The sequence below is a fragment of the Phyllobates terribilis genome, unplaced genomic scaffold (genome assembly GCF_046119375.1).
Source record: "Phyllobates terribilis strain yellow unplaced genomic scaffold, ASM4611937v1 Scaffold_2__4_contigs__length_985480577, whole genome shotgun sequence".
NCBI lineage: Eukaryota > Metazoa > Chordata > Amphibia > Anura > Dendrobatidae > Phyllobates > Phyllobates terribilis.
In genome coordinates, this window is record NW_027362762.1 from 668,070,120 (window position 1) to 668,095,814 (window position 25,695).

Genomic DNA, 25,695 nt, shown 5'->3' on the forward strand with positions numbered 1-25,695 from the left:
TGAATATTGAGCCCTGTACACCACTGATTGGCAGCTTTCTATGTACACTGTTCATAGGTAGAAAACTGGCAAACAGTGGTGGGGATGGGGTTATACAGAGCTCATGAATATGGAGGACTACATGGTAGAAGGTTTATTAATACTCTTGTGATATTTTCCTTATGATAAAACTTTGATTCTATCAAAACTACAGGAAGCATCCCAGTAAGTGACATCGCTGGAATCAGGGTCTGTATCTCTACATCAGGGGTCTCAAACTCAGCTGGGCATATGGGCCGCACACGGAAAAACATTTAATTTGGGGGGCCGCATTATTTGCATGACAAAGTGACATTTTTAGTGATACCATTTTATTTTCTATACACCTTTTGAACTGGTCCTCATCTTGCAGACATGGTCTCCCCTCCAGGTCCCCCATACTGCAGACATGGTCTCCCATCCAGGTCCCCCATACTGCAGACATGGTCTCCCATCCAGGTCCTCCATACTGCAGACATGGTCTCCCATCCAGGTCCCCCATACTGCAGACATGGTCTCCCATCCAGGTCCCCCATATAGCAGACATGGTCTCCCATCCAGGTCCCCCATACTGCAGACATGGTCTCCCATCCAGGTCCCCCATACTGCAGACATGGTCTCCCATCCAGGTCCCCCATACTGCAGACATGGTCTCCCATCCAGGTCCCCCATGCTGTAGACATGGTCTCCCATCCAGGTCCCCCATACTGCAGACATGGTCTCCCATCCTGCAGACATGGTCTCCCATCCTGCAGACATAGTCCCCCATACTGCAGACATGGTCCCCCATCCAGGTCCCCTATACTGCAGACATGGTCTCCCATCCAGGTCCCCCATATTGCAGACATGGTCCCCCATCCAGGTCCCCCATATTACAGCCATGGTCCCCCATCCTGGTCCTTATCTTGCAGACATGTCCCCCATCCAGGTTCCCCCCATACTGCAGTCAGGGTCCCCGTCCCCCCATATTGCGGTCAGGGTCCCCGTCCCCCCATACTGCGGTCAGGGTCCCCGTCCCCCCCATACGGCAGTCAGGGTCCCCGTCCCCCCATACTGTGGTCAGGGTCCCCGTCCCCCCCATACGGCGGTCAGGGTCCCCGTCCCCCCATACTGCGGTCAGGGTCCCCGTCCCTCCCATACGGCAGTCAGGGTCCCCATCCCCCCATACGGCGGTCAGGGTCCCCGTCCCCCCCATACGGCGGTCAGGGTCCCCGTCCCCCCCATACTGCGCACAGTGCCCCCCTGTGCTGTATTTCACATGACAGAGAAAAAAAAAAAAGATTCTCACCTGTCCTCCGTTCCCTCGGCGTCCTTTATGCACCTGTGGCCCGCAGGCACAGACCCCGTAATGATCACGGCTCTCTCCAGCAGCCGCCGACATCAGCGCTGTAGTCCAGTGTATTGCCGCGCAGAGACCGGCTCTCTGCACAGCAATACCAGTGTCAGCCGCCAGCCTATCAGAGGCCAGCAGCTGACCTCTGCGTCCCAGCGCAGCGGCGTATGACGTCACTGCCATGCGCAGAGGTCAGCTGCTGGCCTCTGATAGGCCGGTGGCTGACACTGGTATTGCTGTGCAGAGAGCCGGTCTCTGCGCGGCAATACACTGCGCTACAGCGCTGATGTCGGCGGCGGCTGGAGAGAGCCGCGATCGTTACGGGGTCTGTGCCTGCGGGCCGCAAGAAGCAGCCGGAGGGGCCGCATGCGGGCCACGTGTTTGAGACCCCTGCTCTACATCATGCTGCTCTCAGGTAGGAAAAATCTCGTGACAAATTTCTTTAAATGTAATGAAGTGACTGTACATTATTACAAACTGCTTTATTGAAAACATGGGGTCCAATTCATCATTTGTGATTTTTTGGTCACCTTTTTTTTTTGTCTTGTGGTATTTGCTGATGTTTTATTGTGCCCCATTAATCAAAATGGCGAATGTGGTTTGCGCATTTTGTTCAAAAAAAAAAAGGTCTTTATTTCTGTTTTTAATTTTTAAAAAAGGTTTGGCCACCTTTAACTGCAAAACCGCATGCTCTGCTAAAATGATTAAAAACCTGCGCCAAAGGTTCAGGCGTACATAAAATCATCCCAAAAATGGAGTATACTTGGGCCAAATGTTGTGATTTTTCAAAAAATTGCAAATGATGAATCATGCGAAAACATCTGGTAGCTGTAATCTCCATCCCTGGTGCCAAGCTAAACAAAAAACCTGGTGAAGACATAAAAAAGTGACTTTAAAAAAGGTGCAAAAGGAAAGATGAGTTTGGTGCAAACAAAAAAAAAGGCACAAAACTCTAAACACTAGAGAAAAAAACATCACAAATGCAATAATGAATTAGACACATTGGCCCAGATTCATCAAGCCCAGCAATCTTCACTCCAGTTTTGATTAGGGGGTGGGGTGATGAACTAGGCTCCTTATTCATTAAGAGGCATACGGTCTGATGAGTGGTGTGCTCCTCACCATAAATCTTACTCCAGTCCCTGCTGGAGTACGATTTGTAGCATAGTAAACTCTGCTGCCCATCATGAGCTTGATGAGCGGTGGTTACCACGCCCCCATTCCACTCCATTTCCGCCCACTTTGTCAGAGCCGTGCAAAAATGTCGTACGAATGCCAAAAGTTGCTAAATTTTAGAGGATTGAGTTGCATCAAAATTTTGCGACTTTTCAAAGTTTTATATGCCAGAATTCACACTGCAGTCCCACAACTAATTTATCAGGCCACGCCTTGTCCTTATGGAACAAAGATGTCTATACTGCACAATTCCATGGTTACATATTCTGCTGTTCGTCCTGTAGTTGGATTTTCAGAAATTATGACTGATCACAGCTCTAGCTGTGCAGTATTGTCTGCTATGTCTCAGAGGCTATGCTGTCTCTATATGTGGGCTAGTGGTTTTTTTGCTGTGTCTCAGAGGCTATGCTGTCTTTTTTTGTAGGCTAGTGTTTTTTTTTTGCTATGTCTCAGAGGCTATGCTGTCTCTATATGTGGGCTAGTGTTTTTTGCTATGTCGCAGAGGCTATGCTGTCTATATATGTGGGCTAGTTTTTTTTTTTGCCATGTCTCAGAGGCTATGCTGTCTATATGTGGGCTAGTGTTTTTTGCTATGTCTCAGAGGCTATGCTGTCTCTATATGTGGGCTAGTGTTTTTGCTATGTCTCAGAGGCTATGCTGTCTCTATATGTGGGCTAGTGTTTTTTGCTATGTCTCAGAGGCTATGCTGTCTCTATATGTGGGCTACTGTTTTTTTTTGCTATGTCGCAGAGGCTATGCTGTCTATATGTGGGCTAGTGTTTTTTGCTATGTCTCAGAGGCTATGCTGTCTCTATATGTGGGCTAGTGTTTTTGCTATGTCTCAGAGGCTATGCTGTCTCTATATGTGGGCTAGTGTTTTTGCTATGTCTCAGAGGCTATGCTGTCTCTATATGTGGGCTAGTGTTTTTTGCTATGTCGCAGAGGCTATGCTGTCTCTATATGTGGGCTAGTGTTTTTTTTTGCTATGTCGCAGAGGCTATGCTGTCTATATGTGGACTATTTTTTTTTTTTGCTATGTCGCAGAGGCTATGCTGTCTATATGTAGGCTAGTGTTTTTTGCTATGTCGCAGAGGCTATGCTGTCTCTATATGTGGGCTAGTGCTTTTTGCTATGTCTCAGAGGCTATGCTGTCTATATGTAGGCTAGTGTTTTTTGCTATGTCTCAGAGGCTATGCTGTCTCTATATGTGGGCTAGTGTTTTTTTTTGCTATGTCGCAGAGGCTATGCTGTCTCTATATGTGGGCTAGTGTTTTTTGCTATGTCTCAGAGGCTATGCTGTCTCTATATGTGGGCTAGTGTTTTTTGCTATGTCTCAGAGGCTATGCTGTCTATATGTGGGCTAGTGTTTTTTGCTATGTCTCAGAGGCTATGCTGTCTATATGTGGGCTAGTGTTTTTTGCTATGTCTCAGAGGCTATGCTGTCTCTATATGTGGGCTAGTGTTTTTTGCTATGTCTCAGAGGCTGTGCTGTCTCTATATGTGGGCTACTGTTTTTAGCTATGTCTCAGAGGCTATGCTGTCTCTATATGTGGGCTAGTGTTTTTTTTTTGCTATGTCGCAGAGGCTATGCTGTCTATATGTGGGCTAGTGGTTTTTTTTGCTATGTCGCAGAGGCTATGCTGTCTCTATATGTGGGCTAGTGGTTTTTTTTTGCTATGTCGCAGAGGCTATGCTGTCTATATGTGGGCTAGTGTTTTTTTTTTTTGCTATGTCGCAGAGGCTATGCTGTCTATATGTGGGCTAGTGTTTTTTTTTTTGCTATGTCGCAGAGGCTATGCTGTCTATATGTAGGCTAGTGTTTTTTGCTATGTCGCAGAGGCTATGCTGTCTATATGTGGGCTAGTGTTTTTTTTTTTGCCATGTCTCAGAGGCTATGCTGTCTATACGTGGGCTAGTGTTTTTTGCTATGTCTCAGAGGCTATGCTGTCTCTATATGTGGGCTAGTGTTTTTGCTATGTCTCAGAGGCTATGCTGTCTCTATATGTGGGCTAGTGTTTTTTGCTATGTCTCAGAGGCTATGCTGTCTCTATATGTGGGCTAGTGGTTTTTTTGCTGTGTCTCAGAGGCTATGCTGTCTTTTTTTGTAGGCTAGTGTTTTTTTTTTGCTATGTCTCAGAGGCTATGCTGTCTCTATATGTGGGCTAGTGTTTTTTGCTATGTCGCAGAGGCTATGCTGTCTATATATGTGGGCTAGTTTTTTTTTTTGCCATGTCTCAGAGGCTATGCTGTCTATATGTGGGCTAGTGTTTTTTGCTATGTCTCAGAGGCTATGCTGTCTCTATATGTGGGCTAGTGTTTTTGCTATGTCTCAGAGGCTATGCTGTCTCTATATGTGGGCTAGTGTTTTTTGCTATGTCTCAGAGGCTATGCTGTCTCTATATGTGGGCTACTGTTTTTTTTTGCTATGTTGCAGAGGCTATGCTGTCTATATGTGGGCTAGTGTTTTTTGCTATGTCTCAGAGGCTATGCTGTCTATATGTGGGCTACTGTTTTTTGCTATGTCTCAGAGGCTATGCTGTCTCTATATGTGGGCTAGTGTTTTTGCTATGTCTCAGAGGCTATGCTGTCTCTATATGTGGGCTAGTGTTTTTGCTATGTCTCAGAGGCTATGCTGTCTCTATATGTGGGCTAGTGTTTTTTGCTATGTCGCAGAGGCTATGCTGTCTCTATATGTGGGCTAGTGTTTTTTTTTGCTATGTCGCAGAGGCTATGCTGTCTATATGTGGACTATTTTTTTTTTTTGCTATGTCGCAGAGGCTATGCTGTCTATATGTAGGCTAGTGTTTTTTGCTATGTCGCAGAGGCTATGCTGTCTCTATATGTGGGCTAGTGCTTTTTGCTATGTCTCAGAGGCTATGCTGTCTATATGTAGGCTAGTGTTTTTTGCTATGTCTCAGAGGCTATGCTGTCTCTATATGTGGGCTAGTGTTTTTTTTTGCTATGTCGCAGAGGCTATGCTGTCTCTATATGTGGGCTAGTGTTTTTTGCTATGTCTCAGAGGCTATGCTGTCTCTATATGTGGGCTAGTGTTTTTTGCTATGTCTCAGAGGCTATGCTGTCTATATGTGGGCTAGTGTTTTTTGCTATGTCTCAGAGGCTATGCTGTCTATATGTGGGCTAGTGTTTTTTGCTATGTCTCAGAGGCTATGCTGTCTCTATATGTGGGCTAGTGTTTTTTGCTATGTCTCAGAGGCTGTGCTGTCTCTATATGTGGGCTACTGTTTTTAGCTATGTCTCAGAGGCTATGCTGTCTCTATATGTGGGCTAGTGTTTTTTTTTTGCTATGTCGCAGAGGCTATGCTGTCTATATGTGGGCTAGTGGTTTTTTTTGCTATGTCGCAGAGGCTATGCTGTCTCTATATGTGGGCTAGTGGTTTTTTTTTGCTATGTCGCAGAGGCTATGCTGTCTATATGTGGGCTAGTGTTTTTTTTTTTTGCTATGTCGCAGAGGCTATGCTGTCTATATGTGGGCTAGTGTTTTTTTTTTTGCTATGTCGCAGAGGCTATGCTGTCTATATGTAGGCTAGTGTTTTTTGCTATGTCGCAGAGGCTATGCTGTCTATATGTGGGCTAGTGTTTTTTTTTTTGCCATGTCTCAGAGGCTATGCTGTCTATATGTGGGCTAGTGTTTTTTGCTATGTCTCAGAGGCTATGCTGTCTCTATATGTGGGCTAGTGTTTTTGCTATGTCTCAGAGGCTATGCTGTCTCTATATGTGGGCTAGTGTTTTTTGCTATGTCTCAGAGGCTATGCTGTCTCTATATGTGGGCTACTGTTTTTTTTTGCTATGTCGCAGAGGCTATGCTGTCTATATGTGGGCTAGTGTTTTTTGCTATGTCTCAGAGGCTATGCTGTCTATATGTGGGCTACTGTTTTTTGCTATGTCTCAGAGGCTATGCTGTCTCTATATGTGGGCTAGTGTTTTTGCTATGTCTCAGAGGCTATGCTGTCTCTATATGTGGGCTAGTGTTTTTGCTATGTCTCAGAGGCTATGCTGTCTCTATATGTGGGCTAGTGTTTTTTGCTATGTCGCAGAGGCTATGCTGTCTCTATATGTGGGCTAGTGTTTTTTTTTGCTATGTCGCAGAGGCTATGCTGTCTATATGTGGACTATTTTTTTTTTTTGCTATGTCGCAGAGGCTATGCTGTCTATATGTAGGCTAGTGTTTTTTGCTATGTCGCAGAGGCTATGCTGTCTCTATATGTGGGCTAGTGCTTTTTGCTATGTCTCAGAGGCTATGCTGTCTATATGTAGGCTAGTGTTTTTTGCTATGTCTCAGAGGCTATGCTGTCTCTATATGTGGGCTAGTGTTTTTTTTTGCTATGTCGCAGAGGCTATGCTGTCTCTATATGTGGGCTAGTGTTTTTTGCTATGTCTCAGAGGCTATGCTGTCTCTATATGTGGGCTAGTGTTTTTTGCTATGTCTCAGAGGCTATGCTGTCTATATGTGGGCTAGTGTTTTTTGCTATGTCTCAGAGGCTATGCTGTCTATATGTGGGCTAGTGTTTTTTGCTATGTCTCAGAGGCTATGCTGTCTCTATATGTGGGCTACTGTTTTTAGCTATGTCTCAGAGGCTATGCTGTCTCTATATGTGGGCTAGTGTTTTTTTTTTGCTATGTCGCAGAGGCTATGCTGTCTATATGTGGGCTAGTGGTTTTTTTTGCTATGTCGCAGAGGCTATGCTGTCTCTATATGTGGGCTAGTGGTTTTTTTTTGCTATGTCGCAGAGGCTATGCTGTCTATATGTGGGCTAGTGTTTTTTTTTTTTGCTATGTCGCAGAGGCTATGCTGTCTATATGTGGGCTAGTGTTTTTTTTTTTGCTATGTCGCAGAGGCTATGCTGTCTATATGTAGGCTAGTGTTTTTTGCTATGTCTCAGAGGCTATGCTGTCTCTATATGTGGGCTAGTGTTTTTTGCTATGTCTCAGAGGCTATGCTGTCTATATGTGGGCTAGTGTTTTTTGCTATGTCTCAGAGGCTATGCTGTCTCTATATGTGGGCTAGTGGTTTTTTTGCTATGTCTCTGAGGCTATGCTGTCTCTATATGTGGGCTAGTGTTTTTTGCTATGTCGCAGAGGCTATGCTGTCTCTATATGTGGGCTAGTGTTTTTTGCTATGTCTCAGAGGCTATGCTGTCTCTATATGTGGGCTAGTGTTTTTTGCTATGTCTCAGAGGCTATGCTGTCTATATGTGGGCTAGTGTTTTTTTTTTTTGCTATGTCGCAGAGGCTATGCTGTCTATATGTGGGCTAGTGTTTTTTTTTTTTGCTATGTCGCAGAGGCTATGCTGTCTATATGTGGGCTAGTGTTTTTTTTTTTGCTATGTCGCAGAGGCTATGCTGTCTATATGTAGGCTAGTGTTTTTTGCTATGTCTCAGAGGCTATGCTGTCTCTATATGTGGGCTAGTGTTTTTTGCTATGTCTCAGAGGCTATGCTGTCTATATGTGGGCTAGTGTTTTTTGCTATGTCTCAGAGGCTATGCTGTCTCTATATGTGGGCTAGTGGTTTTTTTGCTATGTCTCTGAGGCTATGCTGTCTCTATATGTGGGCTAGTGTTTTTTGCTATGTCGCAGAGGCTATGCTGGCTCCACATGTGGGTAAGTGTATTCTACTATGCAATGTGCAGTTCAGTGAGCTTAGGCTCATATGTATGGTTGTGTCACCATGTCAAAAGTGGGCAATTTTTGCTTATATTTTATCCCCTCTGCTCCCCTGAGTATTCCATTTTTTTATATAAATTTGCATACAGTTGTAGAGATATGGGTCTTTTTAGTTGGTGCTAATTTTTATGATTTATACAAGGTGGGCATGGTCACAGGGTAATGCAGAGCAGCCTAAAGAAACACCCCCAAATAATCCATGAACCACACCCCCTTGGTAAATAATATAAAAAAATAACAGTAAATAAAAAGGCTCATGTTAGAAAAATTGTATGGCAGATCATTTTTTTTTTTTTTTAAAGGAATAATGAGGGGAGCATCGGGAATAATATAAGAGCAAAAACAGGTCCTCTTTAAATCAATAAAATAGACCTTGACCAAGAGGGTTGTAACGTATCTGCCTCTTATGGAAATTACAAAAGGGGCTATAGGGTAATAGAAAACACAGCAGGGAGATCTAAGGCATTACTGAAAAACATGGCCATTGCATTACATTCTTCTACCCTTGTATAGACAGCTCTTCGAGTCCTTAATTTAAAGTCACTTTGAAATAATGAAACAATATTACAAAGTGGAACAATTGGTAATTAAGGCCTTAATGTATCTGTTATTGAGAAGTAATTGTAATTGTGCTGCATCAATGGAGAAGAACACGCCGGTCATTTCTCATTTGTCTGTTGTCAGAGCCGTCCACAGATCCAGCCACCATCCAAGAGATCAGCGAGTATGTATTGTCTCTCAAGCTGCCCGATCCTTCCTCACTTCAGAGAAAAATAAGTGAGATCCGTAACATAGCGGGAAAGTTACCTAATGTTGACGCGGTCTTGTCAACGACTAAAGAGGATATTGCCAAAGCCAAGAAACTGCAAAGTGAGGCTGAAGAAGCCAGGTATGTCCAGAAATATGGTGCCAGTGACATAGAATTATGCCAATCAAGAACAAAACAAATACCCAACAAGCTAAAACTTCCCCATTGCCAAATAGTAAATTATTAGTACTGGAAATCCTGGTAACTAATGCACAAGGGTGCTACACATGATGTACAGCTATAAGGTGAATAGATGCCATTGTATGAGGGTAAGACTATGGAAGAACATAGGAGCTGTGGCCACTTTATTCAGGGTATCTGTGGGGTCCTAAGTGAAATGTCATCACTTTTAATTGGAACCTGTCATCTGACTCAAGCTGCCTATACTTCAGGCACCATTGCAGCCAGGTATGTTTTTTCTGACATTTTCCTTCCAGCTTCTCCCCGCTGTGCTTCAGGTGATTAACAGGTCTCTCCCCGTCAATCATCTAGAGTGCTAGAACAGCGCTGGGAAGAGCCGGCTGGGGGCAGTGCCAGACTAGTCTTGTCTTTGGCTATAGTCCCAAGCCAGATATTCTAGCTATACTGTCTCTGAAACTCTGGAGAAATTCAGAGAAAAAAACGTCTGGCTGCAATGGTGAGGTTTGGGCAGCATCCATCAGATGACATGCTCCCTTTAATGGTGGGAACACCCATTGAAGATGGTCTCACACATACATTGGCAAATAAACACTGTTGACATTTAAAGGGACTCTGTCATCACAGGATGACTGTTCAAACCAAGTCTCACCGCTCGGTGCTTAACAGCGGGGCCAATCATTTATATAAACCTTCCCATCTGCTTGTTGTCCCTGCATCTCCATCTCCCCTCTTCTTTGATTGGCAGCTGTGGCTTCATAGGGCCAGAGAAGGGTGGGTATAGATGAAAGACAAGCAGGTGGGAAGGTGTACTTAAAAGATTGGCCGCGCCATGAAGCACCGAGCGCCTGGACTTGGTTTGAACAGTCATCCTGTGCTGACAGAATCCCTTTAACATGCACAATCCTTCTCCTGGATGGAAAGCATTGGAAACCCAAGCTGCTCCGGTACATTTGCAAGGCAGATCCCAATAAAGCCCCCGTCTCACATAGCGAGATCGCTAGCGAGATCGCTGCTGTGTCACGGTTTTGGTGACGCAACAGCGACCTCACCAGCGATGTCGCTATGTGTGACACTTTGCAGTGATCAGGCCCCTGCTGTGAGGTCGCTGATCGCTGCAAAGTGTCCTGGACCATTTTTTGGTCGTTGCCCTCCCGCTGGTCAGCACACATTGCTGTGTGTGACCAGCGGGAGCAGCGATCAGGCTGGTAACCATGATAAACATCGGGTTACTAGGGGCACACGCGCACCTAGTAACCCATTGTTTATCATGGTTACGAGCCTGCTAAAGTGAGCGGTAACCTCCCGCTCACCGTAGCAGAGTGGTAACCATGATAAACAACGGGTTACTAGGTGCGCGTGTGCCCCTAGTAACCCGATGGTTACCATTGTTACCAGCCTGATCCTGCTTCAGCAGGCTGGTAACCAGGAGCAGGACATCGTGGAAAGATTCTTTCCACGATGTCGCTGCTCCCCTGATCGTTGGTGAGCCTGCCTGTTTGACATCTCACCAGCGACCACATAGCGACGCAGCAACGATCCCTGACAGGTCGTATAGTTGTCGGGATCGTTGCAGCATCGCTAAGTGTGACGGGGCCTTAAGATTTATCTATTGTGTAGGGCCAGGTTTAGGTGACAAGAGGCTGAATCATGGTAGACACAAAGGCAGTGAGATCTTCATGACTTGTGGCCTTATCTGATGAGAGCTACAGAATCAGGGTAGAGGGCTGATCCAGTCCTTTTACTAGTATTGTGAAAATCAATGTACGGTCCTTATAGTCTTCTTTATGTTCTTAAATGTTAGGAACCGAGCAGTCAATGTTGAAGAAAGTGTGGATGGTGTTGTAGGCGACATTAGACAAGCAAGGAAAATTCTCCAGGAAGCTGAAGACAAAATCCGTGGATCTAGCACATCGTTGCTGCAAATTCAGGATCGATTGCAAGAGGTGAGGCACAATACGGATTATCTACATTATTACAAAACATAATGTGCCCCTTTAGTGACTGAGAAGAATGGCTGTGCAATAATTAGAAGGTATCTTTATAAACCGATTATAGCTAAACAAATTCTCCAGATGTATTAGGAGGTACTGTCGTTATTATGAGGGGGGGTTTTGTACTATGATTATAAATAATAATGTTCGCATGTGTACGAGAAGAATACCACCAGATCTAAAGTGGCCAGTGGTTGCTCTTATTTTATTGCCCTTGTTCCCTTTGTGTATTTTTTTTAATCCACTATATGGTTCCAGAGATTTTATGGTGTTTACCAAGGAGGAGTGGCTCGCAGGGTATTAATGCAGAGCAGCCTATAGACCCGCCCCAGAGGATCCTGTGAGCCACACCCACTTGGTAAAGACCATAAAGAACATCACTAAATAAAAAGGCCCATATATCTGGAACTGTATGGCGGATTTAAATAAAATACGGAATCCTCAAGGGAGCAGCAGTAATAAATAAGAGCAAAAAACTGATAATTTAGATCTCATGACAGGGTCTCTTTAAATAATATGGCAAAATTGTTTTTTTTCTTCTATTTTTTAAAACTAACCAGAATAAATTATCATTACAGATTGAACAAGTTCTGGGCCCTGTAGAAAGGGGGCTGTCAGATGTACGTGATCAGCTTCAGGTCTTTACACAGCGAGTTGGGAATTTGCGTGAGAAAACTGCGCAGAATCTACAGCAGGCTGGTCAGGCCAACCAAGCAGCTCAGGGAGCCCAAAGGAAAGCCATGGATGCACAACAGGTAAAGTAGTACTGATTAGTGAATTCACTAAAAGGGCTTGTCCCATAAGGAACATTATCATCTATATACAGGATAATGACAAATATATGATTGGTGGGGGCAGCTGCTTAGACCTACAGTGATTTTGAGAAAAGGAGGCCCAAAGCCCCGTTAGGAATGTAGTGATAGTGAGCATGTACTACCACCACCCGTATTGTCAGTGAATAGAGGAGTGTTCGCACATGCTCACTACAGCTCCATTCACACAAGGAATTTTGGGTTTTCCGTTCTCATCATTGGTGGTGGTCAGACCCCCAGTGATCATACATTTATCACCTATCCTATGGATAGTTATGTGTTGTTCATGGGACAACCCGTTTATGGACAATAATAGAGAATGTCCACCCCTGCTCGAGGTCTGCACTGATTTATTGCTTAAAATATCTATATCATGATTGGGGTTTGAATTTCTAATATAGGGACCTAAATCCCCTACATAAACAAAATTCTGGTTACCTACACCTACCATTAGAGGGGGCTATAGAGTTTACTGTATTCCTTCATAAATAGACATGTAATAACCAGTATGCAGACAGTCCTGAAGCTCCTCCTAATGGTGACTTCAAAGAACCCCCATTATCTTATTCAGCTGCTGCAGGGAAGGCAGAATAGGGGGCTGCCATAATGATCTGCTAAAAAGGAATCTGTCAACATTGTAACATTAGTTATAGGCACAAAAGTGTGGAAACTTTACTAAAACCACATTGCTCTTAGCACACTGGAGACATTTATTAGAAGACGTGTTCATGCGATGTAGTCGCTAGTGTCAATTATCCTAAACTTATCAGGCTATGGGAGGCCATATACATTCTTATATTCGGATAAACCCTGCCCCCTTTTCTTAATAAAAGTAAAAAAAAAAAGTGCAGAGAGCGGTGTAAAAGAGTCGAATATTTTAGGCACAGCAAGATAGTAACAAAATTTGTAACTTTTTTTCTACCAGTATTCTCTATTTTCTAAACATATTCAGTCGATAATAAAATTCCTTCAATAAATTTAATGAGAGCCTTGCCCTTATAAATGGGTGAATGGGGATATAGTCACACCGCCTGCCAGCCGCACTGGAGCAATGTCACCTGCTGACTAAACGTGTGGTCGGAATGTGGCTAGAAGTATACAAATTGCACACTTATGGTCACATGACCACCCACTCCCATAGAAATCTCACAGCGCGCAGCGCGCACAGTGTGAGGATTCCCAAGAGTGACTGCAGACTTGTACCCTAAGGCTGGACATCCCCTTTAAGTAAGCCTGGATTTTCTTCATACAGAGTAGTCTGCTGCTTGTGGGGTATAACAAGCAATCTCATTATGAGTTATACTTGAGGCTGTTAGATTTGCCCTAGATGAATACTTTCTAACTATGTCACCAATCACAGCACAGCTTCCATTTTACCAAAACTGGTGTAAGAAAAATGAACTCTGGTTGCTATGGACAACAAAGACAGGGTGTCTTTTTATAGACTCTTTATAAATGGGGCTCAATATCTTACGTATCTGATATTACTAGCAGAAATGGGCTCCTTCTAATTCATTTGAATAAAGCAGGTGGTGTAAAAAAATCAGAACTCTGAATACAGAATTCTCTCTCTCTGTGTATATATACACTGCTCAAAAAAGTAAAGGGAACACTTAAACTACAGAATATAACTCCAAGACAATCAAACTTCTGTGAAATCAAACTGTCCACTTAGGAAGCAACACTGATTGACAATCAATTTCACATGCTGTTGTGCAAATGGAATAGACAATAGATGGAGATTATTGGCAATTATCAAGACACCCTCAATAAAGGAGTGGTTCTGCAGGTGAGGACCACAGACCACATCTCAGTACCAATGCTTTCTGGCTGATGTTTTGGTCACTTTTGAATGTTGGTTGTGCTTTCTCACTCGTGGTAGCATGAGACGGACTCTACAACCCACAGACGTTGCTCAGGTAATGCAGCTCATCCAGGATGGCACATCAATGCGAGCTGTGGCAAGAAGGTTTGCTGTGTCTGTCAGCGTAGTGTCCAGAGGCTGGAGGCGCTGCCAGGAGACAGGCCACTACACCAGAAGACGTGGAGGGGGCCGTAGGAGGGCAACAACCCAGCAGCAGGACCGCTACCTCCGCCTTTGTGCCAGGAGGAACAGGAGGAGCACTGCCAGAGCCCTGCAAAATGACCTCCAGCAGGCCACAAATGTGTATGTGTCTGCACAAATGGTTAGAAACCGACTCCATGAGGGTGTTATGAGGGCCCGACGTCCACAGATGGGGGTTGTGCTCACCGCCCAACACTGTGCAGGACTCTTGGCATTTGCCACAGAACACCAGGATTGGCAAAGTCGTCACTGGCGCCCTGTGCTCTTCACAGGTGAAAGCAGGTTCACACTGAGCACATGTGACAGACGTGACAGAGTCTGGAGATGCCGTGGAGAGCGATCTGCTGCCTGCAACATCCTTCAGCATGACCGGTTTGGCAGTGGGTCAGTAATGGTGTGAGGTGGCATTTCTTTGGAGGGCCGCACAGCCCACCATGTGCTCGCCAGAGGTAGCCTGACTGCCATTAGGTACCGAGATGAGATCCTCAGACCCCTTGTGAGACCATATGCTGGTGCGGTTGGCCCTGGGTTCCTCCTAATGCAGGACAATGCCAGACCTCATGTGGCTGGAGTGTGTCAGCAGTTCCTGCAAGATGAAGGCATTGAAGCTATGGACTGGCCCACCCGTTCCCCAGACCTGAATCCGATTGAGCACATCTGGGACATCATGTCTCACTCCATCCACCAACGTCACGTTGCACCACAGACAGTCCCGGAGTTGGCGGATGCTTTAGTCCAGGTCTGGGAGGAGATCCCACAGGAGACCATCCACAACCTCATCAGGAGCATGCCCAGGCGTTGTAGGGAGGTCATACAGGCACGTGGAGGCCGCACACAATACTGAGCCTCATTTTGACTTGTTTTAAGGACACTACATCAATGTTGGATCAGCCTGTAGTGTGTTTTTCCACTTTAATTTTGGGGGTGATTCCAAATCCAGGCCTCCATTGGTTAATAAATTTGATTTCCATTGATGATTTTTGTGTGATTTTGTTGTCAGCACATTCAGCTTTGTAAAGAACAAAGTATTCAATGAGAATATTTCATTCATTCAGATCTAGGATGTGTTATTTGAGTGTTCCCTTTATTTTTTTGAGCAGTGTATATATATATATATTTGCATGTACTGTATATATTTATATACACTATATTTATATGCTATATATATACAGTATAACTAAACTTCCTGACTATTTAAAATTTAGCATTTCTATATCTGCAAAGTCCACATGACAGAGATCTCTAATCACTATTATTTCTGTTCTTTCTATCATTTAGGGTCTAGATGCTGTACAGGAAAAATATGCCTTGTTAAAGAACCGCTTAGGCCAAGCATCCAGTCTTGGTGCCCAGGGACAGAAGGTCACAGATATCAAGATGGAGGCTGATCAGCTTTTTAGAGAATCAGAGAAAATGCTAAAAAGGATGAATGGTAAGAGAAAATTGTGTGCCCTGTGCCTGCTAGTCAAAATGTGCGTCCTACGCAGTAGCTTGTTCTATTAATAATTGATGTTACTGGAGGGTTTCAGTCTGTCAGAGGGTTAATACCAGCTTACTGTGGGACAATCATACTGAATGGCACAGTCTGACGTCTTCCTGTTTTTCTATTCCTCTGAAAGCTTCCCACACATTTTGTACAAGCATCTACGAGTCTTACAATATGTTCCCTGTTAGATCGCCATAGGCCTTCTGTTCATTGTCAAGATCCCCAGTCTGTGATGGAAGTTGCTGCAGACTGCTATTCATAAGTTGTTCAATAAACAGGCCACCGTTCACACTGTCATTATGGATTTTGTTCTTACCACAACTACGCCCACAGCTATGATTGTCGCATAGATGTCAATGAATCCTGGTGAATCCCATTCATTTGTGATGGGGATCGGCAGGTAGTGAACAGAACTTGGTTGAATGTAAGAGTACATCTGTATGAATAGAGCACACTGGACATGTGTAGATTTACTTGTAAAGACCGATGAAAAAGCCTACAGTATTTAAAAATAATCCAAATATCTAATGCATGTAGAAAACTTTTGGATCTCAACCGAGAAGACTTTTCGATCAGGTCTCTATTGTATAATGGATTCATCACATCACATGCTGTGGATCTGAACGGGGCTAAGTCGTTCTTTATTACCTTCTGTGGTTTTTGGGTAATATTCAGCTGGAAACATCTTTATTAAGACAGAATTCACACACCCATGTATGACACGAACCATGCCTGGATGGCAATACCCTGCCCTAATGGTGGGTCTTCTGACCTGAGCTAACTCAAGTAAGGAGACCAGCCAGTAGGGCCGGGTATTGCGATCCGAGCACTGTAAGTGTTTCTTGGATGAGTGATTTTCACACAAGTTACATGCCAATTACTAAAGCAGTTTTAGAAAAAGCTGCCCTATGAACTCCAATTCAGTTTTCCCATTCAAAACTATAGGTCATGTTTTTTAGTAGCTTAGCTTTTCAGACCGTTTTTGATATGTAATTCACACGGATTCTAAACCAAAATCTGCATACAAAAACTCTGTGTGAACTTACCTTAACGGTAATACATTTGTTCATTCTGGAATTGTTGCTCCAGGTCAATGTATAAATTTGACTTATAGATAAAAAACAAATACTGACCAATATTCTTCTCACAAAGAGCCTTTTTTATTATTAGTATTGGCATACCGCACTGGGCATTATGAATTCTCGTTACTAGAAGAAAATGATGAGATTTGGCTGAAGAAAAATGTGTCAGAGATTTACAAGAAATCCACAATGCTGTTAGTTCAACCCTAAAATGTTGCTTTGCCAATATCTTAGATGATTTCCTTTTTTTTCCAGAAATTGAAGGTGAGCTTCGGAAGGGCCAGCGGTCTGTGATGAACAAAATCTCAGAGTTGCTGGGCATGGAAGATGAGGTCAGGAGCCTCCGAGATCACATCCGTACCAGAGCTGCCTTTTACGCAACCTGCAGGGATTAAAAACACTGTGGCATTTCCATTTCTCTGTGTCGAAACTTTACTTGAAAACTCTTCGGTCTCTGTTTGTGAACAAATGGTCAATATTTCAAGCTTTATGTCAACATTGTATGGGTGATTATTAACACCCTCAAAGGGTGCTATTATTTGTGTCATTTTGATGGAGTTTTTTATGCAGTTTTTAGAGACAAAACTAATAAGGGGTTAAAAAAAATCAGTAATTACTGTACTCCTTCATCTAACTGGTAGCCACCCCAAAAGCCATAAGCACCCTTATAATAGTCTTAAATAATAAAGACAATGTATCTGGCCCCCATAACGCAGAACACTTGGCATAATCAAGCAGAATTCCCCTACTTTGGAGCTATGTACTGCTTGTTTAAGTGTCATAGACTGGCACTGGTGAATCAACCAATTGTAAGTTTCTTGTGTCGTCCATTTTTTATGGTACTTTAGTTTAGTTACAAAGCATGACTGGTCAATATTCTGTTCAATGCCCAATATTAAAACTATGTTCCTAATTCATTAAGGTGTTCATTTCGGAATTCTGGGGTAAAACACCCTATAATGTTGCTAAATTTTTGTACAACCTGAAGTTGTGAATTTTGGTGGTTTTACACCAGTCCCAACCTGCTATGCCAAAGTGGGCCCAGCTAGGGTATGGTGAAGCCCACCTGGCAAATTCATGAAAAGTTATTTCAGACAGAAATGTACTCCAGTCTCCAGTCTTAAAGAGAATGTTTCACCAGTTTTTTACTACCCCATCTGAGAGTAGCACGATGGAGAAACAGAGACCCTGATTCCAGGGATGTATCAATTACTAGGCTGTGTATTGTATTTTTGATAAAATCATTGTTTTGTCTGCTGAGATCTACTTTCTCTAAATGCTGAGCTCTGTATAACTCCACCCACATCACTGATGGGTAATTTTCTGTGTACACTGCGTAGGCAGAATAATTCTAATCAATGGTGGGGGCGGAATTATACAGAGCTCATTATTATGGTGGACTATGTAGCAGCCAGTAGTGATAATCTACTGCTGGTAAAACAGTAATTCCCTAATCTATCAGTTGGAGTAAGTGACATACCACTGGAATCAGGGTCTCTGTCTTTACATTTTGCTGCTCTCAGATTATGTGGGTAAAACATGGTGACAGATTCCATTTTAATGAATCGAGCTCTAAGTATGTATACTTCACATCAGAAATCAAATAAAAAATAATACTGAATTTCTTTACACCAAAAACCCAATGCACAGGGCCTTGGTAAATGTAGTAAGACTGAGTTTCTGTTCTCACTGACTGTGCACATGAAAGAAATGTAGGATTTTACTGCCACTGTTTCTACTAACATTCTGGTTCACTATAGACTAATATATACAACTTAACATCTTTGTCTTTACTATATTTTGTGCTTTTCTATACATATCTTATAAACCATTGTTGTTACTGAGAAGTGTTATTTTCTGCGAAAGTGTCTTAATGAGAATTTATCATGTAAGATCAACTCCTCCAAACCATATATATGGGCATGCAAGGCTTTGAAATGTAAATCCATCTACACCTTTATAACTTTTATCTGTTGCTGCGTTCCCAAATTATTAGCATTTTTCTTCATTTGCAAATGAGGCATAATGTGCTCTGGGCATGACAGAGCACTTAAGGAGCCTCTACCTCCCAAGGTTGTTTCTCCATCCAGGACCAGCCTCTTTATCTTGATTGATAGCTCACTGTCGAAGTGACGTCAGGCACCATTCAAGGAAATCAGACAGTGAGTTATCATTAAGCTATAGTGGCTGGTGCTAGGAGGAGAAACAATCTGGGGAGACAGAGCATCCTTAAGTGCTCTGTCACACCCACAACACTTACTGCCTCATTTGCATAGGACTGAAAATACTATTCACTTGGGAATGCAGCAACAGATAGAAAATATAAAGGTGTCCATGGATCTACATTTCAAAGACTTGAATGCCCATATACACAGATTGGGTGGGATGCATTGATCTTACTAACAGATTCCTTTTAAGCTGGTAAATGTTGGCAGATCTCCAAAATTATGGCTGGTTCTGCCAACAACATAATCGGACATGTTTGTAAAAACTGTTTCATTTTTAGACAGTGCAAACTTAGACTCAACAGTGTTAAAATGTGCCAAATTTATTAAAGTGGTTTCTACTGTTTGATAAATCTGTCTAATTTTAAAACTGTATAATCTAAGTTTAGACAACTTAGTAGTTACTTTGTGCCAGAAATTTGTGGCACAATTTTTTTAGCGCATTGTTAAGTCACACCCTCTTTCCAATGAGCCACACTCCTGTATTAACAAGGCCACAGCCCCTAGGCAGACAAGTAGTAATAAGTGTCTAAAACTCATCATACATATGGTACAATTAATGAAAGACAGTTTTTGGTGCAAATTCTGATGCATTTAGCTTGATAAATATAAATATGCCCTATTGTGTTTTGGGCAGCTCATATTTCTAAATGACTTGTCCACGTGTATTGTAAAATGTTTTGAACTTACATTTTTTTATAACCAGTTAGTTTCATTATTTTTGTACTTATTGGAAGTTGTTACAATGTTTTAAGATTACTTAATGTTGTCTGTCCAATCCTCGGTTGCTGTTGTTTAAATCTGTCTAAGCCAACTATATTGTTTTACAGACTTGTTAACTTGATAACATTTATATTCATATATATATATATATATATATATATTTATTTATATCACAAACTGTACAGAATAATAAAAAAACAATGCATTATATTGAGTTTTTCTACTCTATTTCAGTGTAATAAAATTGGAATATTCTTAGAATAAAACATTGTGACCTTTTTAGAAAATTATAGTATACAGTTGTGGCCAAGATTTTTGAGACTGACACAAATTTTGGCTTTCAGAAAGCTTGTTGCTTTTAGTTTTTATAGTGACAATTTGCAATTTTTCACAATTCATCTGATCACTGTTCATGACAATCTAGAGTTAATGTAAACTTATTCCTTGCCATGAAAATTAACTAACTCACAAAAACCCCAGTTCTGTGGAATTTCAGCCCTGCCACAAAATGGCCTGCTTATATAATTTCAGTGTTTTTCTCATTAACTCAGGAGAAATTGTTAACAAGGAAAACTCAGCTGATGTCACTCTGTCATGCTGATTGAATTATAAGATCAGAATGGTTGCTTTAAAAGGCGGCTGGTGCAGTAATCCATGGTTATTCCCAAGTTAGCACATTCAGTTATAGTTTTATTCACATCAAATGGACTTTACAAGCAAGAACTTTGCTGCTTGTAAGATTGCTCCTAGATAAACCATTTATCGTATCATCAAAAACTTCAAAGAGAGAGATTTAATTGTTGTGAAGAAGACTTTAGGGTGCCTAAGAAAGTCCAGCAAGTGCCAGGACTCCAAAATAAGATGCAGCTATGGGATCGATTACACATCTGTGCAGAGCTTGCTCACGAATGGCAGCAGGCAAGTATCAATGCATCTGCATGCACAGTGAGGCAAAGGCTTTTAGAGGATGGCCTGTTGTCAAGACAGACAGCAAAGAAGCGGCTTTTCTCCAAGAAAAACATGAACAGTCCAATATTCTGCAGGAAGGTCAGAGATTGGACTGCAGAGGACTTGGGTAAAGTTTTTTCTCTAATAAAGCATCCTTCAGACTGTTTGGGACCTCTGCAAGAATAATTGTTCATAGTAGAAAAGGGGAACGCTACCAGCAGTCCTGTGTCATGCCTATGTGGCGCGCCTGAGGGTTCGGTCGCCACAGAGGTATTGATCTCACCCAGAGATGTGGTATCTCACTCTCAGGTAAGGAAGGAGTATGGCTCAGGACCCTAGCACTGCATTCACTACACCACATTTCCGGGGGACAGGGCAATAATGCTCCTACGGGAGAGCATAAGTGTCCCTGATCCCTGGCTGGAGTGGGGAGGAACCACCTAGAGAGGGGGAACTATGTAGTGGGTGGGTGGAGGACGTAGATCCTGGGAGCACAGTAGTAAGAGGTATAATAGGAAGGAACCATCTTGGTTCAGTAGACAGTACAGTACAGTGTTGGAGAGTGAAAATGACAGGAGCAGAGGCTCTGTATGGGCTCTGCTCCACAGGCAGGCCTAATCAGGAGGCCTAAGCCTGGGAGAGAGAGAAGAGGGAGCAAGAAGGCTCCAGGAACCGAAGGGACCCCAGGGGTACGGGCCGTGCAGCAAGCCACCCGTACGCCCGCCGCTACTAGAAGAGTAGGGGGGTCAGGCCAGAGAAGGGGAACCGGGTCCCCCAACCAGCAGAGACTACAGGGCTCAACTGGGAACCAGAGGCTGCAGCACTTCAAGTACAGCAGGTGGTCCACACCAGCCACTAGGAAAGTAGCCACATAGGCCCAGGGGACGAACACACGTCGTCCGCCAAGGCCTGAGGTGCCGCTAGGTGTGGGATACAAGGAGAGAGGCCAGAGAGGACACACAGAAGGGGGTCCTGCTAAGTGCTCCAGAACTGGGAGTCGACTGAACCCCTCACTCGGTAAACACAGGACGACGCGGGAACTTATAAACCTGCAGTAATAACTTGGAGTGAAAGAACTGTGAGTAAAGACCCTGAGACTGCATTGCAAAGACTCTGCGTTGTCACTACTGATTCCCTGCACTATCACCACCATCATCCACTCACGCTGTCCTGAAGCTACACTCCACCAGCTTCAGCGGACTGCCCCGCAGCGGCGGTTACCAATAACCGCAATCCACAGGTGGCGTAGTCGGACATTAACATCTATACACAGACTACCCGCTTGGTTTGACTGCCCTGGGTCACGGACCGGGTCGCCGCCACGGTGACTACAACCCACAGCTTCTACGAGGCCCGGCTCCGGGTGTCCCCACGACCCAGGGGGCGTGTCACCTACAACAAACCATCCAGAGACCATTCATGTGTGGGGTTGCTTTTCATTTAAGGGAGTAGGCTCACTCACAGTTTTGCCTAAGAGCACTGCCATCAATCCAGAATGGTATCTAATCAAAAAAAGAGCAACATGATAGGGCACCATGTCACAAAACAAAAAGTATCTAAATGGCTCTGTGAACAAAACATTGAAATTTTGGAATAAAAGACTCGTTAATCACTATTATTCCACAATAATAAAGAAAATGAAAACTGGATAGAGAGCTCTCTGCATATGAGCTGGCCATCTAATGAACTATCAATAGTCTCTTCTGCTCCATTAACGACACAACTATGTTCTTACCTTTTACAACCTACCCTACCAATTCCTCCTCATTCCACATTTGCTGCTACTATCAAATCATGGAAAGCAGCTATGGATGAAACAAAAAATAATACAGATTATATTACAATCTCCCCCCCTTTCTGTAATTATTTTTTTTATCCCAAGCTTTTCCCTCTCCTCCTGGGAACACAAAGACATGGTAATGACCAATTATTAACTTTTCAGGATCTCAACTCCCAATTCCAAAGTCCTGCTAAGGAGTTTAACTACTTGCAAATAAGACACCTCCTCTCCTCCACAAAATTATTAATTTAAAAATACATAGCACCAGGGGCAAACATTTCATTGGTGCACAGGGGCCCAAGAGGTAAGAAGGTAATTTCCACCTCCAAAGTAGGTGGAATTAAGCATTATAATGAGCTAATGGACTGCAAAGGGCCCATATACTGTTTTTTGTTTTTCTTCTGTCTTGTCCACCAGTACATAGCGCATTAGTGGTCCTGCTAATTTCCTCTTCCACACAACGTAATTTGCCAGTTCCACAACTCTAAAATATTTTAAACAATTAAAAAAAACCTTAAATATTATTAGTTGGGAGCAAGATCTTGCAAAATTAATATCAGAAGATTTTTGTTCTACTGCGAACTGTGGGGCACATTTCTCCTCTTCATGTGTCTCTCTCCAGGAAAGTTACTAGAACACTGTATGTTCCTCATAAACTTAATATAATATTTCCTTATTTCTCTAAGTTGTGCTGGAGAAATTATAACAAAACTAGAACTATTCTACATATATCCTGGAAATGCCCTGTAATATCCAAATTTTGGCCAGATGTCTCTCAACTAATTTGTTCACTTATCTCCTCTGCTTTCCACCTAGAACCTGCATTAGCTCTTTTCTTATTAAATATCCATGTTTTTCCTGCTACTTACAGACTTATTGTTTCACATATTTTATTAATAGCTAAAATATTAATCTGTGCCATATGGAAATCTGTTTTTCCTCCCACCATTTCAGAACTTATTAGTAGAATATCCTCCCATGCACCATATGAATGTGTATTTGCTCTACACAAGGGGACTTTACCATCCTTCAAGAGGGAATGGACCATTAAATCTGAGTTATCATGGATGTACAGACTTTCCACCACTTGACCTTTAATTGATTAATTAAACGTCATTAGTATATTTTCTTATGTCAATGTTTTCAAGACTTTGCTAATCTGTGCATATTAATAATTGCTCTGAGCATGAAAATAGGTATAATTATATATATATATATATATATATATATATATATATATATATATATATATATATATATATATATATATATATATATATATATATATATATATATATATATATATATACATATACTGCTCAAAAAAATAAAGGGAACACTAAGGCTGCGTGCCCACGTAGCGTTTTTCAAGCGTTTACGCTGCGGAATTTCCGCAGCGTAAACGCTTGTTAAACGCTAGGTAATCCGCTCCCCATGGTCCCCAAGGGGATTCCGCAAGTTCTATGCCCACGCTGCGGATTTTTCCGCAGCGTTTATGCTGCGTTCAAAAATCCGCAGCATGTTCATTAATTTTGCGTTTCCGCAAGCGGAAATGCCTTGTGCAATGCATTAAAAACGCAAGGCAATTCCGCATGTGGTAAACGCGCGATAAGCGCGCAATAAACGCGTGCGGAATTCCGCATGCGTTTTTCCGGGAGAGGACATGCGGAAATGAAGCAGAAATGTTCTGCTTCATTTCCGCAACGTGGGCACATAGCCTTAAACAACACAATGTAACTCCAAGTCAATAACACTTCTGTGTTCTCCTGCTGTTGTGCAAATGGAACAGACAGCTGGTAGAAATGATAGGCAATTAGCAAGATACCCCCTATAAAGGAGTGGTTCTGCAGGTGGTGACCACAGACTATTTCTCTGTTCTCATCCTTTTTGGCTGTTGTTTTGGTCACTTTTTCATTTTGCCATTGCTCTCACCCCTAGAGGTACAGTAGCATGAGGCGGTGTCTACAGTACAACCCACAGAAGTTGCTCAGGTAGTGCAGTTCATCCAGGATGGCACATCAATGCGAGCTGTGGCAAGAAGGGTAGCTGTGTCTGTCAGCACAGTGTCCAGAGCATGGAGAAGATACCAGGAGATGTAGAGGGAGCCATAGGAGGACAACAACCCAGCAGCAGGACTGCTACCTCCACCTTTGTGCAAGGAGGAACAGGAGGAGCACTGCCAGAGCCCTGCAAAATGACCTCCAGCAGGCACAAATGTGTATGTGTCTGCACAAACGGTTAGAACCGACTCCATGAGGGTGGTATGAGGGCCCGACGTCCACAGATGGAGGTTGTGCTCACAACCCAATACCGTGCAGGACACTTGGCATTTGCCACAGAACACCAGGATTGGCAAAGTCGCTACTGGCGCCCTGTGCTCTTCACAGATGAAAGCAGCTTCACACTGAGCACATGTGACAGACGTGACAGAGTCTGCATGACAATGCCAGACCTCATGTGGCTGGAGTGTGTCAGTAGTTCCTGCAAGATGAAGGCATTGAAGCTATGGACTGGCCCGCCCGTTCCCCAGACCTGAATCCGATTGAGCACATCTGGGACATCATGTCTCACTCCATCCACCAACGTCACGTTGCACCACAGACTGTCCAGGAGTTGGCGGATGCTTTAGTCCAGGTCTGGGAGGAGATCCCACAGGAGACCATCCACAACCTCATCAGGAGCATGCCCAGGCATTGTAGGGAGGTCATACAGGCACGTGGAGGCCACACACAATACTGAGCCTCATTTTGACTTGTTTTAAGGACATTACATGAAAGTGGGATCAGCCTGTAGTGTGTTTTTCTACTTTAACTTTGGGGGTTATTCCAAATCCAGGCCTCCATTGGTTAATAAATTTGATTTCCATTGATGATTTTTGTGTGATTTTGTTGTCAGCACATTCAACTTTGTACAGAACAAAGTATTCAATGAGAATATTTCATTCATTCAGATCTAGGATGTGTTATTTGAGTGTTCCCTTTATTTTTTTGAGCAGTGTATATATATATATATATATATATATATATACATATACACACACACACACACACACACACGTGCTTCTCACTAGATTAGAATATCATCAAAAAGTTAATTTATTTCAGTTCTTCAATACAAAAAGTGAAACTCATATATTATATAGAGTCATTACAAACAGAGTGATCTATTTCAAGTGTTTGTTTCTGTTAATGCTGATGATTATGGCTTACAGCCAAAGAAAACACAAAAGTCATTATCTCAGTAAATTAGAATACTTTATAACAACAGCTTGAAAAATTATTTTAAAATTTGAAATGTTGTCCTACTGAAATGTATGTTCAGTAAATGCACTCAATACTTGGTCGGGGCTCCTTTTGCATCAATTACTGCATCAATGCAGCGTGGCATGGAGACGATCAGCCTGTGGCACTGCTGAGGTGTTATG

At 42.9% G+C, this 25,695-nt stretch overlaps 1 protein-coding gene across 3 annotated transcripts in view; it reads left to right on the forward strand.

Annotated features, from left to right (window-relative positions):
- The window catches only part of LAMB3 (laminin subunit beta 3), a 95,277-nt gene extending 77,767 nt beyond the window's left edge, over positions 1-17,510 (forward strand). For all 3 annotated transcript variants that reach the window (XM_073666856.1, XM_073666855.1, XM_073666857.1), the window contains 5 exons: positions 8,895-9,099; positions 10,961-11,102; positions 11,729-11,905; positions 15,306-15,459; positions 16,851-17,510. In XM_073666856.1, coding sequence (XP_073522957.1) covers positions 8,895-9,099; positions 10,961-11,102; positions 11,729-11,905; positions 15,306-15,459; positions 16,851-16,990 — 818 coding nt within the window. In that variant the 3' untranslated portion in view covers positions 16,991-17,510. The remainder of the gene's footprint in view (positions 1-8,894; positions 9,100-10,960; positions 11,103-11,728; positions 11,906-15,305; positions 15,460-16,850) is intronic.
- The last annotated feature ends 8,185 nt before the right edge of the window (positions 17,511-25,695 follow it).